The sequence below is a fragment of the Lepus europaeus genome, chromosome 20 (genome assembly GCF_033115175.1).
Source record: "Lepus europaeus isolate LE1 chromosome 20, mLepTim1.pri, whole genome shotgun sequence".
In the NCBI taxonomy this organism is placed as follows: domain Eukaryota; kingdom Metazoa; phylum Chordata; class Mammalia; order Lagomorpha; family Leporidae; genus Lepus; species Lepus europaeus.
Genome location: NC_084846.1, coordinates 10,127,468 through 10,154,976, shown reverse-complemented (window position 1 = coordinate 10,154,976; position 27,509 = coordinate 10,127,468). Strand labels below are relative to the sequence as shown.

General features: G+C 48.1%; 2 protein-coding genes and 1 pseudogene across 2 annotated transcripts in view; all 3 read right to left on the bottom strand.

The window, feature by feature from the left end:
* The window catches only part of LOC133749275 (lysosomal alpha-mannosidase-like), a 41,932-nt gene extending 39,901 nt beyond the window's left edge, over positions 1-2,031 (bottom strand). Inside the window, exons 1-4 of the mRNA XM_062178488.1 lie at positions 1,888-2,031; positions 1,160-1,262; positions 825-998; positions 294-487 (exon numbers count right to left, since the gene is read on the bottom strand). Coding sequence (XP_062034472.1) covers positions 294-487; positions 825-998; positions 1,160-1,262; positions 1,888-2,031 — 615 coding nt within the window. The remainder of the gene's footprint in view (positions 1-293; positions 488-824; positions 999-1,159; positions 1,263-1,887) is intronic.
* Positions 2,032-6,332: 4,301 nt separating this feature from the next.
* LOC133749273 (lysosomal alpha-mannosidase-like) overlaps positions 6,333-27,509 on the bottom strand; it is a 156,299-nt pseudogene continuing 135,122 nt past the window's right edge.
* LOC133749026 (olfactory receptor 7A10-like) lies at positions 22,282-23,193 on the bottom strand. The gene has a single exon (XM_062178124.1). The coding sequence runs from the start codon at positions 23,107-23,109 to the stop codon at positions 22,282-22,284; it is 828 nt and encodes a 275-aa protein (XP_062034108.1). The 5' UTR covers positions 23,110-23,193.

The following is a 27,509-nucleotide window of genomic DNA, read 5'->3' as shown; positions in this document are numbered from 1 at the left end:
CATGGTGATTGGAGCTGTTTTAAACAATATGGTATTCCACCTACCACTGAGCTTGGAGATGAGCCAGAATACTAGAAGTGGGGCCAGAGCTAGTATACGAACAAGGGTGGGTCGCTGAGAGAGCGGAGGCAGTGAATAGGGGTAGCCTTGGAACCTGGCAGGGTTCACAGCTAGCCCAAGGGGAGGGATTCGTGAGCCTAGGCCTGGTCCAAGGGAGATGGTAGTGAAAAAGGTCCAAGAGAAAGCATTCAGAACCAGTGAAGCGGTGGATCCAAGATAGGTCCAGACAGCACCTGTGCAAAGAGCGAAGCCTGTTCCCGAGAGTGCCCAAAGGGGTCGATGTGCCAGGCCACACGGGGGCGCCCGTCGTCGCCGAACGTGTCCTGCAGGAAGCGCAGCCCCAGCGTCATCTGGTCCACGATGGCACCATAGTGGGTGGCCGCCTCGTCGTTCATCACCCAGCCACCGTTGGCAAACTCCAGGCGCCCTGTGCGGGAAGGGGCAAGGTCGGGGTCAAGGGCTGGGAGCCAGGCCAGGGAGAGTGGTGCTGGGATGAGCGGTCTCCTTGTCTACATAGTCCTGGAAGTAGAAAAGTGTTCACTCCCAGACCCTTGTATCCAGATCCGGGAGTGAGAGCTTCCCAGAGGAGCCCCTGGAGGTGGGGCTTTGCAGGACACACAGGTCCTCTCCAGACTGGGTCAGTGCAGACAGGAACAGCCACGCTCTTGTACAGCCTGCACAACAGTGAGAGAAATCTCAGAAGCCAGGGTTACAGGAGGAAGCTGAGCTGGGCTTCCATTTCCCCGTCCTTGGGGCAGGCTCACCCTGGCGCACCAGCTCCCGCACGGCTTGCTGGGTTGCGTTCGTCTGCTGGTGCCACCAACGGGAGAAGAAGGCCATCTCCACATAGACGAACCTGCGGCTGGGCTCTGCCCGCAGGGCAGAAATGACCGAGTCCAGGATGTTCTTCACGGCCCCGTGGTGGAGCTCATTCTGAACTGTGGACACAGGGTCGGGCACTCAGGGACCAGGAGAGCAAGGGGGACCCTCCTCCACACAGGAGCCCATGCTAGGCATTGCCCACACTCTGCTGTCCAGGGCTCAGAAGGGGTTAGAGACCCACAATGGGTGTCTGGGGCCATGCCCACCGAGTACTTACCTCCATAGTAGTACTGGTCCATTGTCTTGATCCAGCCCACGTCATCATGTGTGTGGGCCAGCAGGTGAACGTTCAGCATGTCTGGCTGCACCATGGGGCATGTCTGCACAGGAACCCCAACACACACACACGCACACACACACACACCCGTGTCAGTACTCCTAGGGCAAATAGGTCGAGTGGGGGGAGAGCCCGGCTCAGTGGACAGCATGATTGACACTGGGTGCAGTGGGAGTTCTCGACCTGAGCCTGACTGTGTGCAGAGGAGGCCAGGCCCTCCCAGGCAGGACACACCCATTGTGGCGCTCACACGCACAGCTCCCACCCCGCACAGCCCCCCAGCGCGGCTCTCCCTCTCGCCCTGGGAAAATCATCAGAGCCCTGGCTGAGGTGCGTTCAGCCCCGCACACAGCTGACCTGCGGGCGTCCTGGGGCACACAGAGGGCAGTGACCTGGGCACAGTAAGTGGAGGAGCCAGGGTGGACTTCAGGGAGGCGGCGTCCACAGCCCCGGTTCTCTCTGAGCGCCCCTGCCGCCCCCACACCGCCCTCACGGGGCTCGCACAGCTCAGGCCGGCGGCCCGGGGACCGGGGAGGCGGGGACCCCCTCCATGCAGCCCGCACGCATTCGGATCCCGTGTGGGACCCGCCGCCCCTCCAGGCACCCCCGGATCGGACCCGTCCACACCCGCGGACCCTCCTCAGGCTTCCCCCGGCCGGCTCCCTCACCTCGTACCCCGCGGCGCGAGTGCCGGGCGCCGCCACCAACACCACAAAGAGGAAGGTCAGAGGCGGGGGCGATCCCCGCACGGCGCGCCCCGCCTGCCCCCAGCCGCCGGCGCGGACCCCCGAAGCACGACCGAGGGCGGTCATGGCTCCGCTGCCCCCGCCGCCGCCGCCTCAGGAGGGTTCCCGGGTCCGGCGGAGGCGGGGCGAACGCTCCGCCCCCAGAACGCGGCCTGGCCAATCGGTGCCGGAGGGGCGGGGCCAAGGCTAGCACTGGCGCCGCCCAGGACTGAAGTTGGCGCTGAGTCCTCGCTGTCCCTGAACCCAGCCAGGCGCGGGACAGGTGCTGCCCTCGGGGCGCTGGATGGCCCAGGGGCGCCGCACGGGAATGACTCTGCCCCCTGAGGGTAGGGGCCTCAGCTTTTCCTGCATCTTCTGGATTTTCCTAGAGGGTGAAGGGTGCGCGGGGGGAATTCTAGGGTGTCCTGTTTTGGGGGGACCCTGGAGGGACCGAGCTGGGCTTGATGAGGAGCGGTTCCGCCCGCTGGGGAAACAAAGTTCCCTCGCAGAGCCTCAGCTCCCACCAGGGCAGCCAGAGCCTCATCTTTGTAGTAAGAAAACCAAATCCCAGATTGCTTAGTGGTTGGGAGGCTTTCTCTCTCTCTCTCTCTCTCTCTCTCTCTCTCTCTCTCTCTCTCTCTCTCTCTCTCCTTCTAACTCTGCCTCTGCCTCTCTGTAATTCATCCTTTCAATTAAAGACAAATCTTTTTTTTTTAAGAGAGAGAGAGATTTGTGGCTGACCAGATCTAAGGAACCATCTCTGCTAGCCTAGAAATACAACTTGGGTGGGGCACCCCCTAGGGTGCCGCCTTTTATCTTCTGTGTGAATCAGCTCCCCACTAACCAAGGAACCCACAACAAGCCACTCGGGACAGAAGGACACTCACTTGGGTGCATGGCTTGGGATGTTCCCCATTCAAGATTGGATGAGTTCCATCGATTCAGCTGTCGGCTGAGGCCAGAGGACAGGATGGATGAGGCACGGGCAGAGAGAGCAGCCCACATTTATCCAGGAAGCAGGGACAGCCGCTGGGCCCCACTCAGACCTCCAGAACCAACACGCTCATAAGAACAGCATTGCAAGGAGAGCTCCCCAGTGACCTAAGGGTCTCTCAATCCTGGTTTTTTTTTTTTTCCTAAAGTTTTTTTTTAATATATATTCTTCAAAATGCAGAGTGACGGGGGCAGAGAGAAAGAGAAACAGAGCAAGAGAGTGAGAGCAAGCGAAAGAGAGAGAATCATTTGTCGGTTGAAACACCAAAGAGCCTCTTACCACCAGGATGGGGCACTGTGGAAGCCAAGAGCTTGGAACTCCAGCTGAGTTTCCCACATAGGCGGCAGAGGTCTGAGCACTTGGGCCATCTTGCCACTGCTTTGCCAGGGGCATTAGCAGGGAGGTGCATGTGGGGTGGAGGAGTTCGGTCTTCAACCCCAAGGTGCACTTCCTAAACACTATAACTAAATGAAGTTCCCGCCATTTCAGTACCCTAAGTCTATGACTTAGGGTTAGAAAAGCTAGATGAGGGGCCAGTGTTGCCTGCAAGTCCCAGCTGCTCCACTTCTGATTCAGCTCTCTGCTATGGCCTGGGAAAGCAGTGGAAGATGGCCCAAGTCCTTGGACCCCTGCATCCATGTGGGAGACCTGGAAGAAGCTCCTGGCTTCAGATCAGCTCAGCTACGGCCATTGCAGCCATTTGGGGAGTGAACCAGCAGATGGAAGACCTCTTTCTCTACTTCTCTCTGTAACTCTGTCTTTCAAATAAAATAAATCTTAAAAAAATATGCATGAGCTCAGGAGCCAAATCCTGTTCAACCCACAATAGCTATGTCCTCTCACATGGTGGATTCACCAACATTCCAATCAAAGCGGTGACTTGGAAAAATCGGCGAAAGGGCCATCCAGCAACCACGCTCCAGGCCTGAGTAAAAGCAGGACCAGGGCACCCTCCTCAGGCTTCCCTTCCCAGCCTGGGGGGCTTCCTTCCTCCCACTTACCAAGAGGTCTTGGCCCACAGCCCAGCATCAGGGCCCCATGCAGGGTGCAGCTGGCCCTGGGACGCCCTCTGCTGGCCTCTTTCTTTGACTGCAGTCTGGGACTCAGGAGCCTTTTCAGGCAAGAGCCTAAGATAACCCAGGCCCATCAGGAGCTGTGGGCACCCTGGTCACCATACCCAAGCCTCCCTCACTGGCCAGGTCCAGTCTCCCTTAATGGGGGTGGCATTTAGAAGAACTGACACAACCTTGGGGCTGGTATTGTGGCACAGCAGGTGAAGCCACTGCTTGCAATGTCAGCATCCCATAATGAGGCACAGGCTTGAATCCCAGCTACTCAACCTCTTCTTCTTCTCCTTCTTCTTCTTCTTTTTCTTTTTTTTTTTTTTTGAAAGGCAGAGTGGACAGTGAGAGAGAGAAACAGAGAGAAAGGTCTTCCTTTGCCGTTGGTTCACCCTCCAATAGCCACCATGGCCAGCACACTGCTGCCGGCACATCGCGCTGATCTGAAGGCAGAAGCCAGGTGCTTCTCCTGCTCTCCCATGTGGGTGCAGGGCCCAAGAACTTGGGCTATCCTCCACTGCACTCCTGGGCCATAGAAGAGAGCTGGCCTGGAAGAAGGGCAACCGGGACAGAATCCAGCACCCCGACTGGGACTAGAACCCGGTGTGCCGGTGCCGGAAGCGGAGGAATCGCCTATTGAGCCATGGCGCCGGCCACTACTCTACTTCTGATCCAAATCCCTGCTAAGGTACCTGGGAAGGCAGTGGAAGATGGCTCAAGAACTTGTGTCCCTGTCAATCATGTGGGAGACCCAGATGTCTTTCCTGGTTCCTGGTTTCACTCTGGCTCAGCCATGACTGTTCTGGTAATTTGAGGAATGAACCAGTGAATGGAAAAATATCTTGGGACTGGCATTGTGGCATAGTGGGTAACGCTGCCTTATGCATATCCAACATCGCATATGGACACCAGTTCCAGTCCGAGCTGCTCCACTTCTGATCCAGCTCTCTGCTATGGCCTGGGAAAGCAGTGGAAGATGGCCCAAGTCCTTGGGCCCCTGCACCCACATAAGAGACCTGGAGGAAGCTCCTGGCTCCTGGATTCAGATCAGCACAGCTCTGGCCATTGTGGTGATTCGGCGAGTGAACCAGTGGATGGAAGACCTCTCTCTCTCTCTCTCTCTCTCTCTCTCTCTCTCTCTCTCTCTGCCTCTACCTCTCTGTAACTGTGCCTTTCAAATAAGTACATAAATCTTTTTTAAAAAAAGTCAACTGGGGTAAGGGGGAGGGGAAAAGCAGTGTGGCCCAGTGGGTTAGGCTGCTGTTTGCCAAACCAATATCTCATGTAGGAGCAACAGTTCTAATCCTTGCAGATCCTCTGGTGGTCCCATTACCTGTTAATGTGACTGGGAAGACAACAAATGGTGGCTTAAGTACTTGGGTCCCTGTCATCCATGTGGGTGACCTGGATGAAGTTCCAGGACTCTGACTTTGGCCACCACCAGCACAAATTTACAGGCCTTTTGGGGAGAAAACCAGCAGATGGGAGATCTATCTCTATCTCTTTATCTGTCTCCGTCACTCTGCCTTTAAAATAAGTAAGTGAATTTTTTTAAAGATTTATTTATTTATTTGAAAGTCAGAGTTACACAGAGAGAGGAGAGGCAGAGAGAGAGAGAGAGAGAGAGAGAGAGAGTTCTTCCATCCACGGGTTCACTTCTCAGATGGCCACAACGACTGTGCCAATCTGAAGCCAAGAGCCAAGAACTTCTTCCAGATCTCCCATGCGGGTGTAAGGGCCCAGGCACTTGGGCCATCTTCTACTGCTTTCCCAGGCCATATCAGAGAGCTAGATCAGAAGTGAAGCAGCCAATACTTGAACAGGCACCATATAGGATGCCGGCACTGCAGGTGGCAGCTTTACCTTCTACATCACAGTGCCAGTGCCAGTGAATTTTTTTATATAAAATTTATTTATTTGAAAGGCATAGTGACAGAGATAAATCTTCCATACACTGTTTCACTCCCCAAAAGACTGCAACAGCCAGAGCTGGGCCAAAGCCAAGAGCTCCATCTGGGTCTCCCATGCAGGTACAGGGGCCCAAGGACTTGGGCCATCTTGCACTGATTTCCCAGGCACATTAGCAGAGAGTTGGATCAGAAGTAGAGCAGCTGGGACTTGAACCGGATCCACATGGGATGCTGGCATTGCTTGCGGTGGCTTTACCCACTATGCCACAGCACCAGCCTCTAGGTCATACATTCTATCTCCCTCTAAAAGTGCCACAAAGAGTCCTTAAGCAACCTGAGTGTCACCACTATTTTAATGGCATTTTGGGCGGCAGCATGGGGGCAGAGGGGAAGAGAGTCAGACTCGCCCCAGGAGCAGAGAGCTCAGGCTTGCAAGGCGACTTCCCCGCAGGTCCCGCCATCCTCTTTCCACTGGACCAAGGCCACAAGCGTGCAGATCTCCATGGGCTGCAGCGTGATGGAGGCCAGGCCCACAGCAGGCACTGAGGGGTTTGGTACGGGGCCTGGGCAGGGGAGACCCAAGAGTGAGAATTCCCCGCCCTCCTTCACTCCCTCCTCTGGGCCTGAATACCTGTGGGTCTCCAGATGTCCCCGCAGGGCTCATCCTGGACATTAAACTCTTTCTTCAAGCCTAAATACTACTGCTAGACACCCTACCCCACACATTTCTCTGCAATGCCTGGCCCTTGCCCTCATACCCTCAAAGCAACCCCAGAACTAGACAACCACGGAGACCCTTGAAACTTGTTCCCGGGCCCAAATGCTCAACCCACACGACCTATTGCTCGCTTGCTGAACCCACTTTGGACCTTGAAGACCTGAGCCTGGATCTGCCCGGGGTTTTCAGGTTCTACACTGGATCCTGGCCCACATTCCCATGCCTCATACAGTGCCCCCAGCTGCCAGCCCCAGGCAGGAGACCACCCCTCCCACGCTGGGTGCCCACCAGTGTCTGGTGTCACTTGAGCCTGAAGGCGCTGGCCTGGGGCTGGTTGGCCGCCAGCGTGGTCTCCTGCAGGCAGGTGATGGTGAAGGTGGAGAACAGGTTCTGCGGGAACAGTAGAAAGGACCTGATCAGTGGGGGCAAAGGTGACTTCCCCCCACCCCGTTCCATCTCTCCCTCATACCCATTTCTGGTCTGTTTCTCACCTCTGCTCTCTTAATCTGTAAATCCAAGGTCACATGGGAGCTCAAGTTGCGGCCCGAGTCCTCCCCACTGGGAAACTGGTGCTTCAAGCGCAGCAGCAGCGTCTCTGGGCCCCAGCGGGCCAGGGTGAGCAGGTGCACGGAGGGCGGGAGCTCCTGGCACAGCCCTGAGAACTGCGGGGAGATGGAGGCGGGGCTGAGTCAGAGAGGGGCTGGGCTTGAGGCAGGGTGGGCGGGGCTAAGAGAAGAGGAATGGACGGGATCTTGTAGGACTGAGCCAATGAGAGGACGAGGTGGTCCCAAGGTGGAGGAAGATTCCACCTGCCGGTGTCTGAGGCCCGAAGGGGCAGTACCGATGGCGTGAGGCCAGGGATGAAGATCAGGAAAAGGAGGAGTGGGATGAGCGAGGCAAGAGGGATGCATAAGGGGCGGGGCATCACCGAGGCGGGGCGGGGCCAAGACGGGGAGGTGGTGGCAGGGCAGGAGCTGGGGCTCTGCTCTATCCTGCGGAGGCGCGGGCGGGACCACCGAGGCGGCAGACCTAACCAACCAGCTCCCAAGTGCAGCGGAGGTCCCCGGGGGTGGCTCCCAACCGGGCCAACAAAACCCGCAGCCAAGCCCCACCCTCCACAGGCTCCAATCGCATTCTGTCTCTGCCTACAGTGCCGGCCCTCACCTCGGTGATCTGGGCTGTTCTGGAAGCTCCAGCCTGCATATGTCACCAGGGGTCACCAGCAGGTGCACCCAATCCTAGGAGTCCCATAGAGCCTTAGCCTGGCCCCTGTGACCACCCTGAGTCTTTGGCAAGCCTGGGCCTGTCACGAGGAGGACTTAGAGCAGTTTATGGTGGTGGATCCAGAGCTCAGGCCCCGCGGTGAGGGCCCACGGGAGCACCCAGGGCAATTCTGTGGGTCCTCTTTGCCAGTACCTCCCTCTGCAAGGACGACTGGATATTTTTTTCAAGAGCTACAGGGATGGCAAGGCCCAAAGCACCACCTATGCCCCCTGAGAAATGTGAACGAACTGGGGGGACAGGCTCTGCAATGGTGCCTTTTATCTCCTATGTGATCAGTCAGATGGGCTCACGGTGTGCACAACCCAAGACACAAGTCAGGCCAGTTTCCTGTTAGAATGGAAAAAAGGGAAGTTCCTTTCAGAGTGGACTAGATGCCTGCTTCTCCCTCGAAAAGCTGCATTTAGCAGGTCCAAATACCAGTCTCACACTTCTGAGTTTCTAGTTTTATATGGAGAATGGAAAGACAAGGTTACCTAGGAGCTGGTGCTGTGGCACAGATGGTTAACGCCCTGGCCTGAAGCAACAGCATCCCATATGGGCACCGATTCAATCCCAGCTGCTCCACTTCCAATCCAGCTCTGTGCTATGGCCTGAGAAAGCAGTAGAAGATGGTCCAAGTCCTTGGGCCCCCACACTCACATGGGAGATCCAAAAGAAGCTCCTGGCTCCTGGTTTTAGATCGGTGCAGCTCCAGCTGTTGGGGCTGATTGGGAAGTGAACCAGCAGATGGAATTCTTCTTTCTCTCTCTGCTTCTCCTTCTCTGTGTAACTCTTTCAAATAAATAAATAAATCTTACAAAAACGGAAGAGAATGCTCATATGGAATCAACCCAGATGTCTATCAACTGAAGACTAGATAAAGAAATTATGGTATATACACACTATGGAATACTACACAGAGGCAAAAAATAAAATGAAATCCTGTCATTTGCAATAAAATGGATGCAACTGGAAACCATTATACTTAGTGAAATAAGCCAGTCCCCAAAAGACAAATTCCACTGTTGTCTCTGATCTGTGGTAACCAATAGAGAACCTAAAAGCCAATCTATGGGAATGAAATTGACATTTTGCAATGCGATGATTTTTTTTTTATTTTTTGACAGGCAGAGTGGACAGTGAGAGAGAGAGACGGAGAGAAAGGTCTTCCTTTTGCCATTGGTTCACCTTCCAATGGCTGCCACTGCTGGCACAACGTGCTGATCTGAAGCCAGGAGCCAGGTGTTTCTCCTGGTTTCTCATGCGGGTGCAGGGCCCAAGGACTAGGGCCATCCTCCACTGCACTCCTGGGACACAGCAGAGAGCTGGACTGGAAGTGGGGCAACCGGGACAGAATCCGGTGCCCCTACCAGGACTAGAGCCTGGTATGCCGGCACTGCAGGGCTGAGGGTTAGCCTATTGAGCTGCGGCGCCGGCCTGCAATGTGATAATTTTGAAGAGCTCTTTTCTTGACTGTTGAGAAACAATGTGTTTTGCTCATTTGTTAGTTTTTGTATTTTGTTCATATTGTTAGTTGAACTCTCTACTTAGTGTAGGATTAATCTTATGAGTATAAAGTAAACTGAAAATAGATCTTTGTAAAAAAAATAAGAATGAGAATGGGAGAAAGAAAGGTGGGAGTGCAGGCGAGATGGTGGTAGGGTGGGAAGAATCACTATATTCCTAAATTTGTCTATATGAAATGCATGAAGTACGTGTGCCTTAAATAAAATTTAAAAAAGAAGGCTCAATTTTATTTGCTTTTTACATTACTTGAAAGTGCATAGAGGCCGGCGCCGTGGCTCAACAGGCTAATCCTCCGCCTAGTGGCGCCGGCACACCAGGTTCTAGTCCCGGTCGGGGCGCCAGATTCTGTCCTGGTTGCCCCTCTTCCAGGCCAGCTCTCTGCTGTGGCCTGGGAGTGCAGTGGAGGATGGCCCAAGTGCTTGGGCCCTGCACCCCATTGGAGACCAGGAGAAGCACCTGGCTCCTGCCTTCGGATCAGTGCAGTGCGGCGACCACAGCGCGCCGGCCGCGGCGGCCATTGGAGGGTGAACCAACGGCAAAAGGAAGACCTCTCTCTCTGTCTCTCTCTCTCTCACTGTCCACTCTGCCTGTCAAAAATTTTTTAAAAAGTGCATAGAGTTGAATTTCATCACATAGCACACAGTTATGTGGGGAACAGTAGAAAGGAGAATTAGAGAAGATCGGAATTCGTGCACTTCAACACTTTTTCATGTGTGTTTGATGTTTTTCTCGATACTTTCTCACCTTAAACTTGTATTTGTGGATTTTGTAGGTTCACATACCTTTTCACAGAAATAACCAGTTAAACCCTGCACATTGACTCAGAGTCCCCATGGACATCTCTTTAGAAACTAGAATAAACAATCACATCCAGGATATTAACATGAGAACTACTGAAGTATGAAACAGGGGAATGAACCCAAGATCCCTGCATGACCCTGTTACAGCCACACCTGTGAAGGGGATGGCTCGATGTTCCCTAGCAACCACTCATTTCCTTAACCATTTGTGTATTGATAGAATTTCCAAATGTGGTAGAGCGTGCCAATATCTCCTTAAGAAAGGTGGTGGAGTAGAGACCTCTGGGGCCTGTTGTGCAGTGGACATAGGAGAAAGGGAATTGCAATAGAACTGGATCCTGAACATGAGAATAAAAGCCAAAGTTATGAAACACACAAGTATGTTAAATTCCACATCACCAGGAGGAGGAGCTGGAGTAGGTTATACACATCAGCAACATCCATAAAAGAGGAAACATTGGCCTTGGATTCTCTGTGCTAGAAAAGCTGTAAATGACTTTAGTTACCACGTAGAGTTTATCTTTAAGAATAGTAAAAGATATGAACATGCGGCTGGCGCTGCGGCTCAATAGGCTAATCCTCCGCCTGTGATGCTGGCACACCGGGTTCTAGTATCAGTCGGGGCGCCAGATTCTGTCCCTGTTGCCCTTCTTCCAGGCCAGCACTCTGCTATGGCCCGGGAGTGCAGAGGAGGATGGCCCAAGTCCTTGGGCCCTGCACCCCATGGGAGACCAGGAGAAGCACCTGGCCTCTGGCTTCAGATCAGCGTGGTGCGCCGGTCGCAGCAGGCCAGCCGCGGCAGCCATTGGAGGGTGAACCAATGGCAAAGGAAGACCTTTCTCTCTGTCTCTCTCTCTCTCTCTCTCTCTCTCTCACTGTCCACTCTGCCTGTCAAAAAAAAAAAACCATATGAACATGCTTTCCTGTAAAACAACAGAAATAGTCTTCTTGCTTTTGACTAGTTAAATTTCTTGTGTGGTAAAGTATTAAGCCTTTGTACTGTAATGTAAATTTAAAATGTTATCTCAAAAATGAAAAAAAAATAAAGGAAAGGTAGGAAGAAAGAAGATGGGAGGGAAAAAGGGAGGGAAGAATGGAGGAATATCATTATGTTCTAGGAAGTGTGTGTATAAATCATACCAAATCTTTAAAAATTAACTAAAATTAAAATAAAAAGCAAGATAAATGTGACACAGTACAGTACATGTCATAGAAAATAATTATCCCCGATATATCTTTACTATCCTATGATGAAGTGGCAATTTCCAAATATTCTCATCCAATGTTTAGAAAGACTTTGGGTAAGTAGGGAAGAGAAGGTATTTGGATACTGAAGAGAGTAGAAGGCTTAATAAGTGAGTTGCTTCAACTCAATAGAGAGGTTGAGATGAAGCAATGAAACTCCAGGACACAAACAGAAGGCCTGGGTTCTATGTTTGCAATGTGATCGAGGAATCCAAATTCCAAACTCTGGGGCACTGAGCTCTACAATGACGAGCACTTACTCTGATCCAAAGCTATGGCCTCATTTATGCGTTCACTCTGAAGAGTCTTTTCAGAGTCCTCTTTACATCTGTGTTCCTCAGACTGTAGATGAAGGGGTTCAGCATGGGGGTGACCACGGTGTACATCACCGAGGCTGTTGCAGTTGAGCCTGAGTCATGGTTTGCAGCAGAACTAAGGTAAACTCCTAGACCTGTGCAATAGAATAAGGAGACAATGGAGAGGTGAGAGGCACAGGTGGAGAATGCTTTATACTTCCCCTGAGCTGAGGGGATTACACGGATGGAGGAGATGATCTTGGAGTAGGAGTACAGGATCCCAGCCAGGGGACCCACAGCCAGCAGTATAATTGCAATTACATGACCACGTCATTAAGGAAAGTATCAAAACAGGCAAGTTGGGTCACCTGGTTCAGCTCACAGAAGAAGTGGGGGATTTCCACTTGAGTGTGCAAGACAGCTGCAGCACCATTTAGCTTTGCAACAAGGCATGCAGGACACTGATGACCCAGCACAACAGAACCAGCTGCATACAGAGCCTGGGGTTCATGATGACCATGTAGTGCAGGGGGTGACAGATGGCCACAAACTTGTCACAGGCATTCATGGCCAGGATAAAGTTGTCCAACTCTAACAAAAATCATCTGGGTGATGCAGCCTGCACAGCTGATGGCTTTGCTCTGCATCTGGAAGTTCACCAGCATCTTGGGGACGGTGGTGGAGGAGAAGCAGATATCCACCAAGGACAGGTTGGAGGGGAAGAAGTACATGGGTGTGTGGAGGTGGGGGTGTGAGAGGATGGCCAGCACAATGAGTAGGTTCCCAGCCACAGTGACCAGGTATATGGAGAGGAAGAGCCCGAATATGAGGGGCTGCAGTGCTGGGTCCTCTGAGAATCCCAGGAGAAATCTTGATAGTCATGTCTCATTGCCTGGTTCCATTTGTTTGAGTTGACCACCAGCTAAGAGAAAAATAACAAGACAGTGTGTCATACACAGAGTCCTTCCTCACACAGTTGAAAAATGCTAAGATTTATTTATTTTTTTTAATATGTGGGAGTTTATTTTTATATTTTTTATTTAGTGAATATAAATTTCCAAAGTACAGCTCATGGATTACAAAGGCTTCCCCCACACAACTCCTCCCCCCCCGCAACCCTCCCCCCTCCCACTCGCTCTCCCCTTCCATTCCCATCAAGATTCATTTTGAATTCTCTTTATATATAGAAAATCAGTTTAGTATATATATAAAAAATGCTAAGATTTATATTTAGCAGTTAGACAACTGATTTATGTTTATTGTTTATGGATCTGATCCCCTGTAGGAACCTCCCTACTGGTGCCTCTGAGTAGGGGTGCTGACTGGGCTCTTGCCTTGGTGCCCATCCCAGCCCCATTACAATTCTTTAATAGGAGGCGGCAGCTGATGTTTTAATAAGTTGGATTCTTACAACCCATGTGGGAGACTGAGATGGAAGTCTGGGCTTCTCTCTGACCTGGCCCTACCTCAAGTTTTGTAGGTATTTGGGGTGTGACCCAGCAATTACGATATTTCTCTCTATGCCTTCTGGATTTTCCTTTTGGTGTGTGTTCCTCTGTCTTTCCCATAGAATGATTATAACTAAATTTAAAAACAACAGACAGGTCCTCACCCTATTTTTTTTCTTCAAAGCAAAAGGTGATTCGACCCAACGTCTACTTTTACTGAAACTGCTTGCTGCTTCTTAATCAGCTCTGATGGAGCTTCCATTTCAACCATTTTGCCTGGTTTCAATGGACACTTCTGTTTCTCAACATCACAAGTAAATACAATAACTGAATAGCAAGCAAGCAAAGGGAAAACGTGATCTTGTTATTGGAAAGAGACAGCCTTGACCATCAGGTGACCCTGAAGCTGAGGTTCTCAGCTTCCCTTCTCTGAGCGTTTATTGTGGTACCTGCTGGGTTCTCAGACTGACCTGCAAGGATTCTCTACTTGAAGTGTGATTCCTCCCTGGGTGGCTGATGGTGGAGGCTGAAGTAGAAAGAAGTAAATCATCCGTCCCTGAGTCAGATGATGAGTCCAAAAGTGAACACACTTGGTGGACAACAGCAGGGCAATACCACAGCTCTCTTCCTGTTCATTAGGCACATCTCCCTCTTGTTACCCCAATCTTCCAGTCCCTGATTTCCCATGGGGATGCTGGGCTTGGCAGGAGAGAATATTCCTGCTGACTGTCTACTCCCAAGAGACCAGGTTAGCAGTCAGGTGAACCCAGATCTCATGGTTCCTTCTCTTGAACTCCTCTCATTCCAGAAGTCAAATCTCTCAGGCACTTAATTTCCTTGACATAAAGGTTTCAGCGTTGGCACTGTGGCATAGCCGGTAAAGCCACTGCCGGTAAAGCACTGGTTTGAGTCCTGGCTGCTCCACTTCTGACCCAGCTCCCTGCTAATGCTCTTGGGAAAGCAGTGGAGGATGGTCCAAGTGCTTGGGCCCCTGAACCCACATGGGAGACCTGGAAGAAGCTCCAGGATCCTGGCTTCTGATAAGCTCAGTTCCAGCCCTTGTGGCCATTTGAGGAGTGAACCAGCAGATGAAAGACCCCACCCCCCGCCTCTCTGTAACTCTACCTTTCAAATAAATAGATAAACAAACTTTTAAAAAAAAGCCTTATCCAATGGAAAGCCAAGACACTATGGGAAAAAAAAAGAAGAAGACCTAAATGAAAGATCTCTGTGAGTGAGATCCCAGTCGAAAGAACGGGGCCATAAAAGAAAGAGGTACCTTTCTCTGAAGGGAGGAGAGAACTTCTACTTTGACTATGACCCTGTAGGAATAAGATCGAAGTCGGTGAACTCAAAAGGCTTCCGTAGCCTTGGCAACTCATGACTAGAGCCTAGGGAGATTACTGACGCCATAAACAAGAGTGTCAAATTGTTAAGTCAACAACAGGAGTCACTGTGTACTTACTTCTCAGGTGGGATCTGTCCTTAATGTGTTGTCCAATGTGAAATAATTCTATAACTAGTACTGAAACAGTATTTTACACTTTGTGTTTCTGTGTGGGTGCAAACTGTTGAAATCTTTACTTAATATATACTAAATCAATCTTCTGTATATAAAGATAATTGAAAATGAATCTTGATGTGAATGGAATGGGAGAGGGAGTGGAAAATGGGAGGGGTACGAGTTGGAGGGAAATTATGGGGGGGAAGCCATTGTAATCCATAAACTGTACTTTGGAAATTTATATTTACTAAATAAAAGTTAAAAAAAGAAGGAAAAAAAAAGCCTTATCCAAGACCAAAGAACTTTTCGCAAAGAGGTTCCTAGCATCTTTGACCAAAAATTTTGTTGGGGACCCCACTCCTGAAATCTCCAGAAAATTGTTATATTCCCTCCTCAAGAAGAGGAAAAGTCATTGGCTGATGTAAAATCAGAGACTTTTCACTTGTTAAAATTTGATAGCTTATTGCATGATAAGAGCTCTCATTTAGTTCCTCATTACAGAATACTTGTTGACTTAAAGGGATATGCTTGTTTACAGCTTTATCTCATTTTAGTTGAAACACAATTTATGTGGGATGGTGTAATGTGTTGGTGCATGTTAGACATGTTCCATTTCTTTGAGTTGGGAACATCCATAATCCTCTTTTCTAGCTGTTTGGAAACACAGAGAGTGTTATTATTAGCTATAGTCCCCCTGCTGTGCAGTAGGCACCAGGACTTTCTCCTCTCATCAGCTGAGATGGTGGAAGCATCCTCCCCTCCCACTCAGTCTCCTTGGCCTTTGGCAAACTCTATTCTATTGCCCACTTTGTGAGCTGACTTTAGGATTCCGGTTATGAGTGATATCATGCAGCATTTGTCCTTGCTTGCCTGGCTTATTTCACTTACCACAATGTGCTCCAGGTTCATCTATATTGTCCAAAATGAAAGCATTTCACTTTTAACATGGCAAAATAGTTTTCTATTGTGTGTATGTGTCATGTTAAAATGTATTTATTTAGGCTGGCGCCGTGGCTCAATAGGCTAATCCTCCGCCTGTGGCAACAGCACACCGGGTTCTAGTCCCAGTTGGGGTGCTGGATTCTGTCCTAGTTGCCTCTCTTCCAGGCCAGCTCTCTGCTATGGCCCAGGAGTGCAGTGGAGGATGACCCAAGTCCTTGGGCCCTGTACCCCCAAGGGAGACCAGGAGAAGCACCTGGCTCCTGGCTTCGGATCAGCATGGTGCGCCAGCCACAGTGCGCCGGCCGCGGCGGCCATCAGAGGGTGAACCAACGGCAAAAGGAAGACCTTTCTCTCTGTCTCTCTCTCTCACTGTCTACTCTGCCTGTCAAAAAAAAATGTATTTATTTATGTTCATTTAAATGCTGAGAGACAGAGATCGAGAAAGACAGATTTCCATCCATTAGTTACTCTCCCAAATGCCTACATCAACAGGGTCTGGGGCAGGCTGAAGCCAGGAGCCCAGGACTCAATCCAAGCAGTAGGAATCCAAGTACATTAGCCATCACCTGATGCCTTCTAGAATGTTCAGTAGCAGGACAATTACTCAGAAACAAAGAAGGAACTTGAACCCAGAAAGTCTATATGGACCATGGCCATCCCAAGAGGTATCTTAAGGTTAAGCTCTCTGCCAAAATCCCAGCCCCTGGACATCCATTTACATAGCCCTCCATAATTTCCCTAATTGACACCCCCTCCAAGTCCTAGAGAAAAGCCTGCGTTCTTCCTGTTTGAGATGCAAGTTTTCTACACTGTCTTCTTTAAAGGGCTGTGACCATGTAAATCAGATCAAAACTGACTCCTCCCACTTGTAAAGACAGTTCACCTCCAGGTATGCTTCAGACTAGGGGACTTCCCAGTGTTCCACCTGCTGCCTGGAGGAAATGCAGCTATAACATATTAGCATCTTAGCATCTGTCTGTCCTGTGTGTGCACATATGAGTGTTGGTGTGCTATGTCCATATGTGTTATGTCCATAGATAAAATGACAGCTATAACATCTTAGCATCTATTTGTCAATGTGTGTGCACATTGTGCATATGTGTTGTTACCTTATGTGCATGTGCGTGCTTGTGTCCATACATGATGCCACATTAACTTTGAATTAAGTGGGCACTCCAAAATCACATGAAATTAACCCAAATGTATTTCAAAACTTATATGATTTGGAAAAATACTCACTATACAAGGCTTGCTTGATGTTTTGTTTTAGTGATAAACAATGGGGTTTATGGTAAGCAAAACACTCATGTCTTTAACTTGAGGACTGTATCTTAGATGGCTGCCTTGCCTTCACACACTGTTGAGATGGTAAACAGAGAAATAACAGGAGCTGATTTCTGGCTAGGATTGTTTAATGATGTGTACAATTTGCATGGGAAATTCAAACATAATTGATAAGAAGGTGAAAACTAGGTGAATGTTTCATAAACATTAGTAAATGGACTGTTGTCTCCAAAATATTTTCCATTATCTGAAATATTAAGGATATATGATGTTAACTAAAATATTAGGCTGATGGTCCTTGTCATTTCTAAAGAGTTCAAATACTAAACATGAACTATGATGCACGAGTTAAAGGTGCTAGACTTGAAACATCCTTCATCTATGGTTTAAAGCAGCTAAATAGACTTGGCTTGCTCACAGGAACTGTGTTAGGAGAAAATGACACTCGTTTCAGGAGAAGATGCAATGCTGTTTGCCCATTAATACTTGCTAAGATTTAAAAGTCTTTTTTAAAAAAGATTTTATTTAGGGCCGGCACCGCGGCTCACTAGGCTAATCCTCTGCCTGTGGTGCTGGCACCCCAGGTTCTAGTCCTGGTTGGGGCACCAGATTCTGTTCCAGTTGCTCCTCTTCCAGTCCAGCTCTCTGCTGTGGCCTGGGAAGGCAGTGGAGGATGGCCCAAGCGCTTGGGTCCTGCACCTGCATAGAAGACCAGGAGGAAGCATCTGGCTCCTGGATTCAGATTGGCACAGCGTGCCGGCCATAGTAGCCATTAGGGGAGTGAACCAACGGAAGGAAGACCTTTCTCTCTCTCTCTCTCTCTCTCTCTCTCTCTCTCTCTCTCTCACTGTTTAACTCTGCCTGTCAAAAAAAAGATTTTATTTACTTATTTGAAAGACAGAGTTACAGATAGAGGGAGAGACAGAGAGAGAGAGAGAGAGTGAGAGAGAGAGAGACACACAGAGAGAGAGTGTGTCTTCCATCTGCTGGTTCACTTGCCAAATGGCCACAATGGCTGGAGCTGGGCTGATCCAAAGCTAAGAGCCAGGAGCTTCTTCCAAGTCTCCCATGGAGGTGCAGGGGCCCAAGACCATAGCAAAAAGCTGGATCAGAAGTGGAGCAGCCAGGACTCAAACAGGCACAAATATGGGATGCCGGGACTGCATGCAGCAGCTTAACCTTCTACATCACAGTGCCGGCCCCTGTAATTCTTTTCTTTCTTTTTTTTTAAAAAATATTTATTTATTTATTTATTTATTTGAAAATCAGAGTTACACAGAGGAGAGACAGAAAGAGAGGTTTTCCATCCATTGGTTCACTCCCTAGATGACTGGAATGGCCGGAACTGTGCTGATCTGAAGCCAGGAGCCAGGAGCTTCTTCTGGGTCTCCCACGCAGGTGCAGGGGCCCAAGGACTTGGGCCATCCTCCAATGCCTTCCCAAGCCATAAAGAAAGGGGGATTGGGAATGGAGTAGCTGGGACTCAAACTGGGACCCATATGGGATGCTGGGACTGCAAGTGGCGGCTTTACCCACTATGCCACAGTGCTGGCCCCTGAAATTATTTATCCATCAAGCTAAATAAGCATGTGGGTTTGATAACCATTTACTTTATCTAATCAGATTGCCTTGCTAGCTTTTGTCTTTGTACATTTGCTTGCATTCTTTAAGACATGATAACTTTAGATATTATTTTCCTCTTCCCATTTTATTTGGAAATCTCTGACAATTCATTGGGAATCACTTATTCATTTGGATGTCTGTACATGTTTTGCATTTAAAAATAAAAAGTATGATGGCCGGCGCCGCGGCTCACTAGGCTAATCCTCCGCCTTGCGGTGCCTGCACACTGGGTTCTAGTCCTGGTTGGGGCACCAGATTCTGTCCCGGTTGCCCCTCTTCCAGGCCAGCTCTCTGCTGTGGCCCGGGAGTGCAGTGGAGGATGGCCCAAGTCCTTGGGCCCTGCACCCAATGGGAGACCAGGAGAAGCACCTGGCTCCTGCCATCGGATCAGCATGGTGTGCGGGCCACAGGGCGCTAGCCGTGGCGGCCATTTGAGGGTGAACCAATGGCAAAGGAAGACCTTTCTTTCTGTCTCTCTCTCTCACTGTCCACTCTGCCTGTCAAAAAAAATTTTAATAAATAAATAAATAAAATAAAAAGTATGAGGCTGGCATTTGGCGTACTGTGTAAAGCCACTGCCTGCAATGCTGGCACTCAATATGAGTGCTGGATCATATCCTGGTTACTCCACTTCTGATGGCCTGGGTTCTTGGGCCCTGCATCCATGTGGGAGACCTGGAAGAAGCTCCTGGCTTGTGGCTTCGGATCAGCCCAGCTCCTGCTGTTGTGACCATTTGGTGACTCAACCAGCAGATAGAGGACCTGACTCTCTCTCTCTCTCTCTCTCTCTCTCTCTCTCTCTCTCTCTCTTTCTCTTTTTCTTTCTCTCCATCTGTAACTCTGCCTTTCAATAAATAAAATATTTTCTTTAAAAAAGAGAGTGTGTCAGATTCCAATATTTCTCAGTTGCCTGTTTCTGTTTCTTTCATTCTCCAACTTTCTCACTCTGATGTGAAACACAAGCTTCATCACAGGACACAGAAAGAGGTTCCATAATGTCCAGAACACCACATCATGTAAATAAGAATATGCATTTTTATTTATATATTTTATTATGAGAAAACATGTTCAGGCTATGATGATGGCACATGATTGTGTGGTGAAAAAGAGATGGATGAGAATTATATCAGAATTATTATTCATAAAGGATATGACCCCAAAAAAGCATGTCCTGTTGAGGTGTTTTTCACTTCTTTTCATTTATGCTTTAGAATATTTTTATATGTTTACTTTCAGTTTGCTTGAATTACAGAGAGACATGCAGAGAGACAGAGATAAAGAAGAGAGACAAGGATATGTGTGTGTGTACATATGGAGAGAGAGAGAGAGAGAGAGAGAGAGAGAGAGAGAGAATCTTCCATCCTTTGCTTTACTCCCCAGATGTCTGCAGTAACCAGTGCAGCCAGAAGCCATGGATGAAAATTTTGTCTCGCACATGTGTCTCAGGACCCAAGTGCTTGAGCCATCAACTGATGCCTCCCTGGGAAAAAGAAGCTGGACTGGCCATGGAGATGGGACCATAACCCAGGTCCACTCACATGGGGCATAATCACAGCAGCAGCGGTTTGAGTGATAACACCAAGCACCCACGGTGTTTTGCAAGTTTGCTTGTGGATAGCTTCAGATTAATGTGTACTTTTAAGAAATACACTTTAACTCAGTTCCCTCCATGGTAGCATCTTGCAAAAGATGGTAAAATATCACACATGGGGGGCCAGTACTATGGTGCAATAGGTTAATCCTCTCCCTGCAGCACCGGCATCCCATATAGGCTCCAGTTCTGGTGCTGGCTGCTCCTCTTCCCACCCAGCTCTCTGCTATGGCCTGGGAAAGCAGTAGAAGATGGCACAAGTGCTTGGGCCCCTGCACCTACATGGGAGACCTGAAAGAAGCTCCTGGCTCCTGGCTTCGGATTGGCGCAGCTCTGGCCATTGCAGCCATATGGGGAGTGAACCAGCAGACAGAAGACCTCTCTCTGTCTCTCCCTCTCGCTGTCTGTAACTCTACCTCTCAAATAAATAAATAATCTTAAAAAATCATACACGGGCCACTAACACTAAGAACAACCAAAATACACAGCATGCACATAAAACGCTATGCATCAGAACCCCCAGTGTGGCTCATTCACATCCATAACCACATAATGCCCAACCTCTCTCCACCATTCATGTGTTGGAATCATTTCAAGATGCTGTTTAGATGATAAACATCTGTATGTTAAAGAGGGGTGAAGTAGATCCCCCCTGGGGCCCTGTCCTGCAGACTCTGTAGTGGAAACTGTGGACATGGAGCTGGTGTAAAAACAAGACCTAGGGGCCAGCGCTGTGGTGTAGGGGGTTAAGCCAACACCTGAAGTGCTGGCATCCCATATGGGTGCTGGTTCGAGTTCCGGCTGCTACACTTCTGACCCGGATCTCTGCTGTGGCCTGGGAAGATGGCCCAAGTCCTTGGGTCTTTGCATCCATGTGGGAGATCCATTAGAATCTCCTGGCTCCTGGCTTTAGATTGGCCCAGCTCTGGCTATTACAGCCACTAGGGGAGTGAACCAGCAAATGGAAGACTTTCTCTCTTCCCACCCCCTTTTCCCCTCCATAACTCTGCCTTTCAAATAAATTACTAAATCTTTAAAAGAAAAAGAAGCAGGATCCTATATATGAGACGAAACCCAATGATAAGTAATAAGCACATGAATGTATTAAATGACACATTATCTGGAAGAGATATTAAAGTAGGGATAAACAGAAATGATTCATTTTATAAGAGAAAAAATACGGTTTCAGAATTGCATACTACAGATTTCATAAATGACTTAAGTTTTCACAAGTATTGTAACCATGGAAGTAAAACGCATGACTTAAAATTTAATTTTATTTAAGGTATACAAATCTCATGTATTTCCTGTACACAGATTCAGGAACACAGTGATTCTTCCCACCCTACCTCCCTCCTGCCCACACTCCTATTCTTTTTTTTTTTTTGACAGGCATAGTGGACAGTGAAAGAGAGAAAGGTCTTCCTTTTTCTGTTGGTTCACCCCACAATGGCCGCTGTGGCCAGCGCACCGCGCTGATCCGAAGCCTGGAGCCAGGTGCTTCCCCTCGTCTCCCATGCGGGTGCAGGGCCTAAGCACTTGAGCCATCCTCCACTGCACTCCCGGGCCACAGCAGAAATCAGGACTGGAAGAGGGGCAACTGGGACAGAATCCGGCACCCCGACCGGGACTAGAACCTGGTGTGCTGGCGCCGCAGGCAGAGGATTAGCCTAGAGAGCCATGGCGCCTGCCCACACTCCTGTTCTTCTTCCTCCTCCCTCTCCTATTCCCATTCCTGTATTTTACAAAGATATGTTAACTTTATACTTGTTAGATTAACCCTCCACTAAGATACTACTCAGTACAATACATGTTAACTAGGAAAACTGATAAGGTATTCTTACTGTCCCATGAGGAAATAGAAATTTCTAACTATTTCTGTTTCAATGTCAGGAATAACTTTGGGAAAGAAGGAAAACATCAAAGGGGAAAATGCAGGATACTGAAGAGAGCAGAGTGTAATAAGTGAGTTACTTAAGTTGTATAGAAAAGTTGATTTCAACAATCGAAACCCCAGTAAGTAACCAATGGGAGAAAATTCTGTTTTCACAATCAGATCTAAGAGTGAGAATTCCTGAGGCTTTGCTTCCTGCTATCCTTGGCACTCCTTCAGCCCTAAGGCAATTGCCAGTCATGCTTTCCTGCCCAGAAATCTTTTCAGAGCCCTCTTTATGTCTTTATTCCTCAGACTGTAGATGAAGGGGTTCAGCATGGGGGTGACCACAGTGTACATCACCGAGGCTGTTGCAGTTGAGTGTGAGTCTTGGGTAATGGGAGAAGTAATGTACACACCTAGCCCTGTGCAATAAAATAAGGAGACTATGGAGAGGTGAGAGGCACAGGTGGAAAATGCTTTATACTTCCCCTGAGCTGAGGAGATTGCACGGATGGAGGAGACGATCTTAGAGTAGGAGTAAAGGATCCCAGCCATGGGGCCTCCTCCCAGGAGCACGACTGTAATATAGATGACCACATCATTCAGAAAGGTGTCAGAGCAGGCACTGTGGATCATCTGATTCAGCTCACAGAAAAACTGGGGGACTTCTAGGTGTGTGCAGGACAGCTGTAGCACCAGGAGGCTGTGTAACAAGGCATGCAGGACACTGATGACCCAGCACACCAGGACCAGCTGCACACAGAGCCAGATGTTCATGATGACCATGTAGTGCAGGGGGTGACAGATGGCCACAAATCTGTCATAGGCCATCACAGCCAGGAGGAAGTTGTCTAAACCTCCAAAAAGCAAGTAGAAGTACATCTGGGTGATGCAGCCTGCTCGGGTGATGGCTTTGCTCTGCGTCTGGATGTTCACCAGCATCTTGGGGACAGTGGTGGAGGTGAAGCAGATGTCCATCAAGGACAGGTTGGAGAGGAAGAAGTACATGGGTGTGTGGAGGTGGGGGTCTGAGAGGATGGCCAGGATGATGAGCAGGTTCCCAGCCACGGTGACCAGGTACATGGAGAGGAAGAGCCCACATATGAGGGGCTGCAGTGCTGGGTCCTCTGAGAATCCCAGGAGAATAAATGTTGAAAGTTTCGTTGCCTGGTTCCATTTGGCTGAGATGATGACCAGGAAGGACAAAAACAGCATGTTTACTTTTTGCACACATCATTGCCCTCAGAATTGAAATGCACGAATCATACTTACTTGTTGGAGTAGTGGTTTATGTATTTTGTGCATGGGTCTATCTGGTTCCATTTTGGAGACTCCCTGTTGGCATCCCCAAGTAGGGTTTCTATTTGGTTCTTACTTAGGTTTGAGCTCTTACTCTGCTCCCTAATCCACCCTGGTTGGCAGCAAGTGTCATGCTATTTAGTTGGGTTCTTGCCACTGACGTCAGAGAACCAGATGGAGTTTCCAGCTCCCGGCTTTCTCTGGGCAGAGCACTGACTGTTGCAGGCATATGTGGAGTGATCCAGAGTACACTAAATCACTCTATGTCTCTTTCCCTCTGTGATTGCTTCTCCAACAAATGAAAACAAATATAGGTAAAATTGTAAGAAAATGCACTTACCTCATTTATATCCTTCCAGAGTCACCATTCTATTTTTCTCTTCCCTCGGATCCTTGTTATACTTTTCTTGGAGCCACTTCTCAATTTCTGCTCTATATGTTCTTCCAGCACCATCATTTTGTTGCCAACAAAGGAGTGCTGTGTGGCCAGTTTCAATGAACACTTCTGTTTTCCAGCATCACAGATAAATACAGTGAATAATTATCAAGCAGGCAGAGTAAGAATACAACCTGTTTATCTGAAATAGACTTGTTTGGACATCAGGTGACTTCATGGAAACATTCTCAGCTTCCACTCTCTCAGAGCCTTTACTGCAGTAGTGAGTGGGCTCTCAGGCTCACCTAGATGAGTTCTCTCAGAAGAGGAAACACCCATCTGGACAAGTGATTCCTCCCTGGATCATTGATGATGGAGATGGAAGCTTTAGAGGTCACAAGACAGCAGGAAGGAGTACAGCAGTGGTTCCAGAGTCAGATCGAGTCCCCAAAAGCAACCACTGTGTTTTGTCCAGGTCAAGGTTGTACACTTGATGGACCACAGCAAGGGTGGTATTTACAGCTCCCTGTCTCTGTTCATTAGGCACAGCTCCCTCCTGGTGTTCCAGCCTCTGCACTCCTGATTTTCCTGCAGGGACACTGGTCTGGGCAGAAAAAAAAACATTTTTCCCCCTGCTGATTCTCTATTCCCAAGAGACCAGCTAAGAAGTCAGGTGTGTACTTAGCTGTCATTATTCTTTCTCTGTGAACTCCTCTGCTTCCTAGAGGTCAAATCTCCCACCAATTTACTTTCTTGAGTTAAGATTTTCTCCAGGGTCAAAGAACTTATCTTGTTAGTTGCCTACAGCTTTCAAACATCTCTTGGGAATGCCAGCTCCTGACATCTGCAAGACTTCATATTCCCCTCCCTCTTTAAGAAGGGAAAACTATGGTGGACATTTGTTGTAGCCATTAAGATGCCATTGGGGTGCACAAGACTCATATAAGGGGTCCCTTTTTCAAGTCTAGGCTGCGCTTTTAATCCAGGTTCTACTGATGTTCACTGTGGGAGACAGCAGGTGATGGCTTATGTGGTTGGGTCCTAGGTACTCACATGGGAAAACCAGATAGTGGGTCCTGATCAGCTTTCCCCACTCTTGACTGTCACGGGCCATTGGGGATAACACCAGGGAATGGAAGATCTCCCTCTCTCTTGTTTTCAACCTTTCATAATGAAATAGCATTGACCATTCCATATTAGCAAACATTTCAAAACCCCTTTCAAAAGAAAAAAAGGAGAAACTATTTCTCTGATGTAAAACATAGTGCTATTTCTGAGCTTCATCACACTTGTGCCAGAAAATAGAAAATTATAGCACACTTTAAGAACTGCCTTTTACACAGCTCCAGCCTTTGCAGCCATCTGGGGAGTGCAGATTGAAGACATTCTCTCTCTCTCTCTCTCTCTCGCTCTCTCGCTCTCTCGCTCTCTCGCTCTCTCTCTGCCTCTACCTCTCTGTAACTCCACCTTTCAAATAAATAAATAAACCTTAAAAGAAGGTAAAGGGCTGTAACTCTGTCAATCAGAGCAGCTTTGGTTTCTTCCACTTGCAAAGGTATGGTTTTTATGGAATTGTCAAATAAGGGAACATTATGTTCCAGACCTGTTGCATGGAGAAAATCAAAGTTACCAAACTTTGTGGTCATGTGTGAATTTTTTTCAAAGATTTATTTGTTTAGTTGAAATACAGATTTACAGAAGGGTTGAGATGTTGAGAGAGAGAGAGAGAGACCTTCTGTCTGATGGTTTACTCCCCCAAAGGGCTGCAATGGACACTGCTGGGCAGAGTCAAAGCCAAAGCCAGAATCTCAGGGCTCCATCTAGGTCTCTCACATGGGTGCAGGGACCTAAGCACTGGGCCAACTTCTGTTGCTTTCCCTGGTGCATTATTAGGGAGCTTGGTCTGAAATCCAGCAGCCAAGACTTGAACGGTGCTCATATAGGATGTTGATGCCATGCGGCAGCTTAATCTGCTACACAGCATTGCCAGCCCCAAGATGTTCTGGATGTTTCCATGCATTCAGGTGAACTTGCAATGTGTGTTGTGCTCACATGTATGCTTATGTTCATACACGTGATTGGCTGTAGTTTACATTGTACCAGTTTAACTTGGAAAGAATTGCACACACACAAATTAATCCCCATGCTTACAAAATTGATATGCATTTGTGTGATGGCTAGTGATCCTGTCTTGTTTTACTTTTGAATTTCCTCTCTTGAAAAATGCCTGTTCAAGTCCTTTGCCCATTTCTTAACTGGATTGTTGTTTTGTTGTTGTTGAGTTTCTTGAGCTCTTGGTAGATTCTGGCTATTAATCCTTGATCAGTTGCATAGTTTGCAAACATTTTCTCCCATTCTGTCAGTTGCCTCTTCACTTTGCTGAGTGTTTCTTTTGCAGAGCAGAAACTTCTCAGCTTGATGTAGTCCCATTTGTCAATTTTGGCTTTGATTGTCTATGCTTCTGGGGTATTTGCCAAGAAGTCTTTGCCTATGCCAGTGTCCTCCAGAGTTTCTCCAATGTTCTCTAGTAATTTGATGGTATCGTGTCATAGATAGGTCTTTGATCCATTTTGAGTGGATTTTTGTGTAAGGTGTAAGGTAGGGGTCTTGCTTTCAACTTCTGCAGGTGGAAACCCAGTTTTCCAGCACCATTTGTAGAAGAGACTGACCTTGCTCCAGGGATTGATTTCAGCTCCTTTGTCAAAGATAAGTTGATTGTATATGTGTAGATTGATTTCTGAGTTTCTCTTCTATTCCATTGATCTACACATCTATTTTTTTTGCCAGTATCATGTCGTTTTGATTATAACTTCCCTGTGGTATGTCTTGAAATTTGATATTATGATGCTTCCAGCTTTGTTTTTGTCGTGTAAGATTGCTTTAGCTATTCAGGACCTCATGCTTCCATATGAATTTCAGCATCATTTTTTCTATGCCTGAGAAGAATGTCCTTGGTATTTTGATTGGGATCGCATTGAATCTGTAAATTGCTTTCTGTAGTATGGACACTTTGATGATACTGATTCTTCCAATACATGAACTTGGAAGATTTTTCCATTTTATGTGTGTGTGTCTCCTTTTTCTTTCTTTAAAGATTTTTTTGATCATAGAGATCTGTGACCTCCTTGGTTAAATTTATTCAAGGGATTTAATCTTTTGTAGCTGTTGTGAATAGGATTGATCTTAGAAGTTCTTTCTCAGCCATGGCATTGCCTGTGTATACAAAAGCTATTGATTTTTGTGTGTTAATACACAATGGGATACTGTTCAGCTATTGGAACAAGGACATTCTGTCATTCTAGACAACATGAATGCCCTTGGAGGACATCATGATAAGAGCAATAAGCCAGGTACAGAAGGACAAATACCACATGACTCACTGGTAAGTAGAATCTTGCAGAGTTGATCTTATAGAAATAGACAAGGAAAGAGTAGTTAGCAAATGCCAGGGAGTGTAGGGGAAGTGGAGACTGAGGAGTGGCTGGTCAATTGGTACAAGATTCTGATGGACAAGAGGAATAAATTCTGGTGTCTGCTACACAGTAAGATGACTACGGCTAACAACAAGGCTCAGCATATCCCAAAATATCTACAAGAGAGGATTCTGAATGTTCCCATCTCAAAGAAATGCTCCTTGTTTGAGTAATTGATATGCTAATTACCCTGATTTGATCATAATGCTGTGTATACATGTGCCCAATGTTCAGTGTCCCCCATAAATTGTGTCAAATAAAATAAAATGCAAATACCTCTCTTTTAACTCACAGACATGTGAAAAACTAAGTGACAGTTGATAAATGCAATCTAA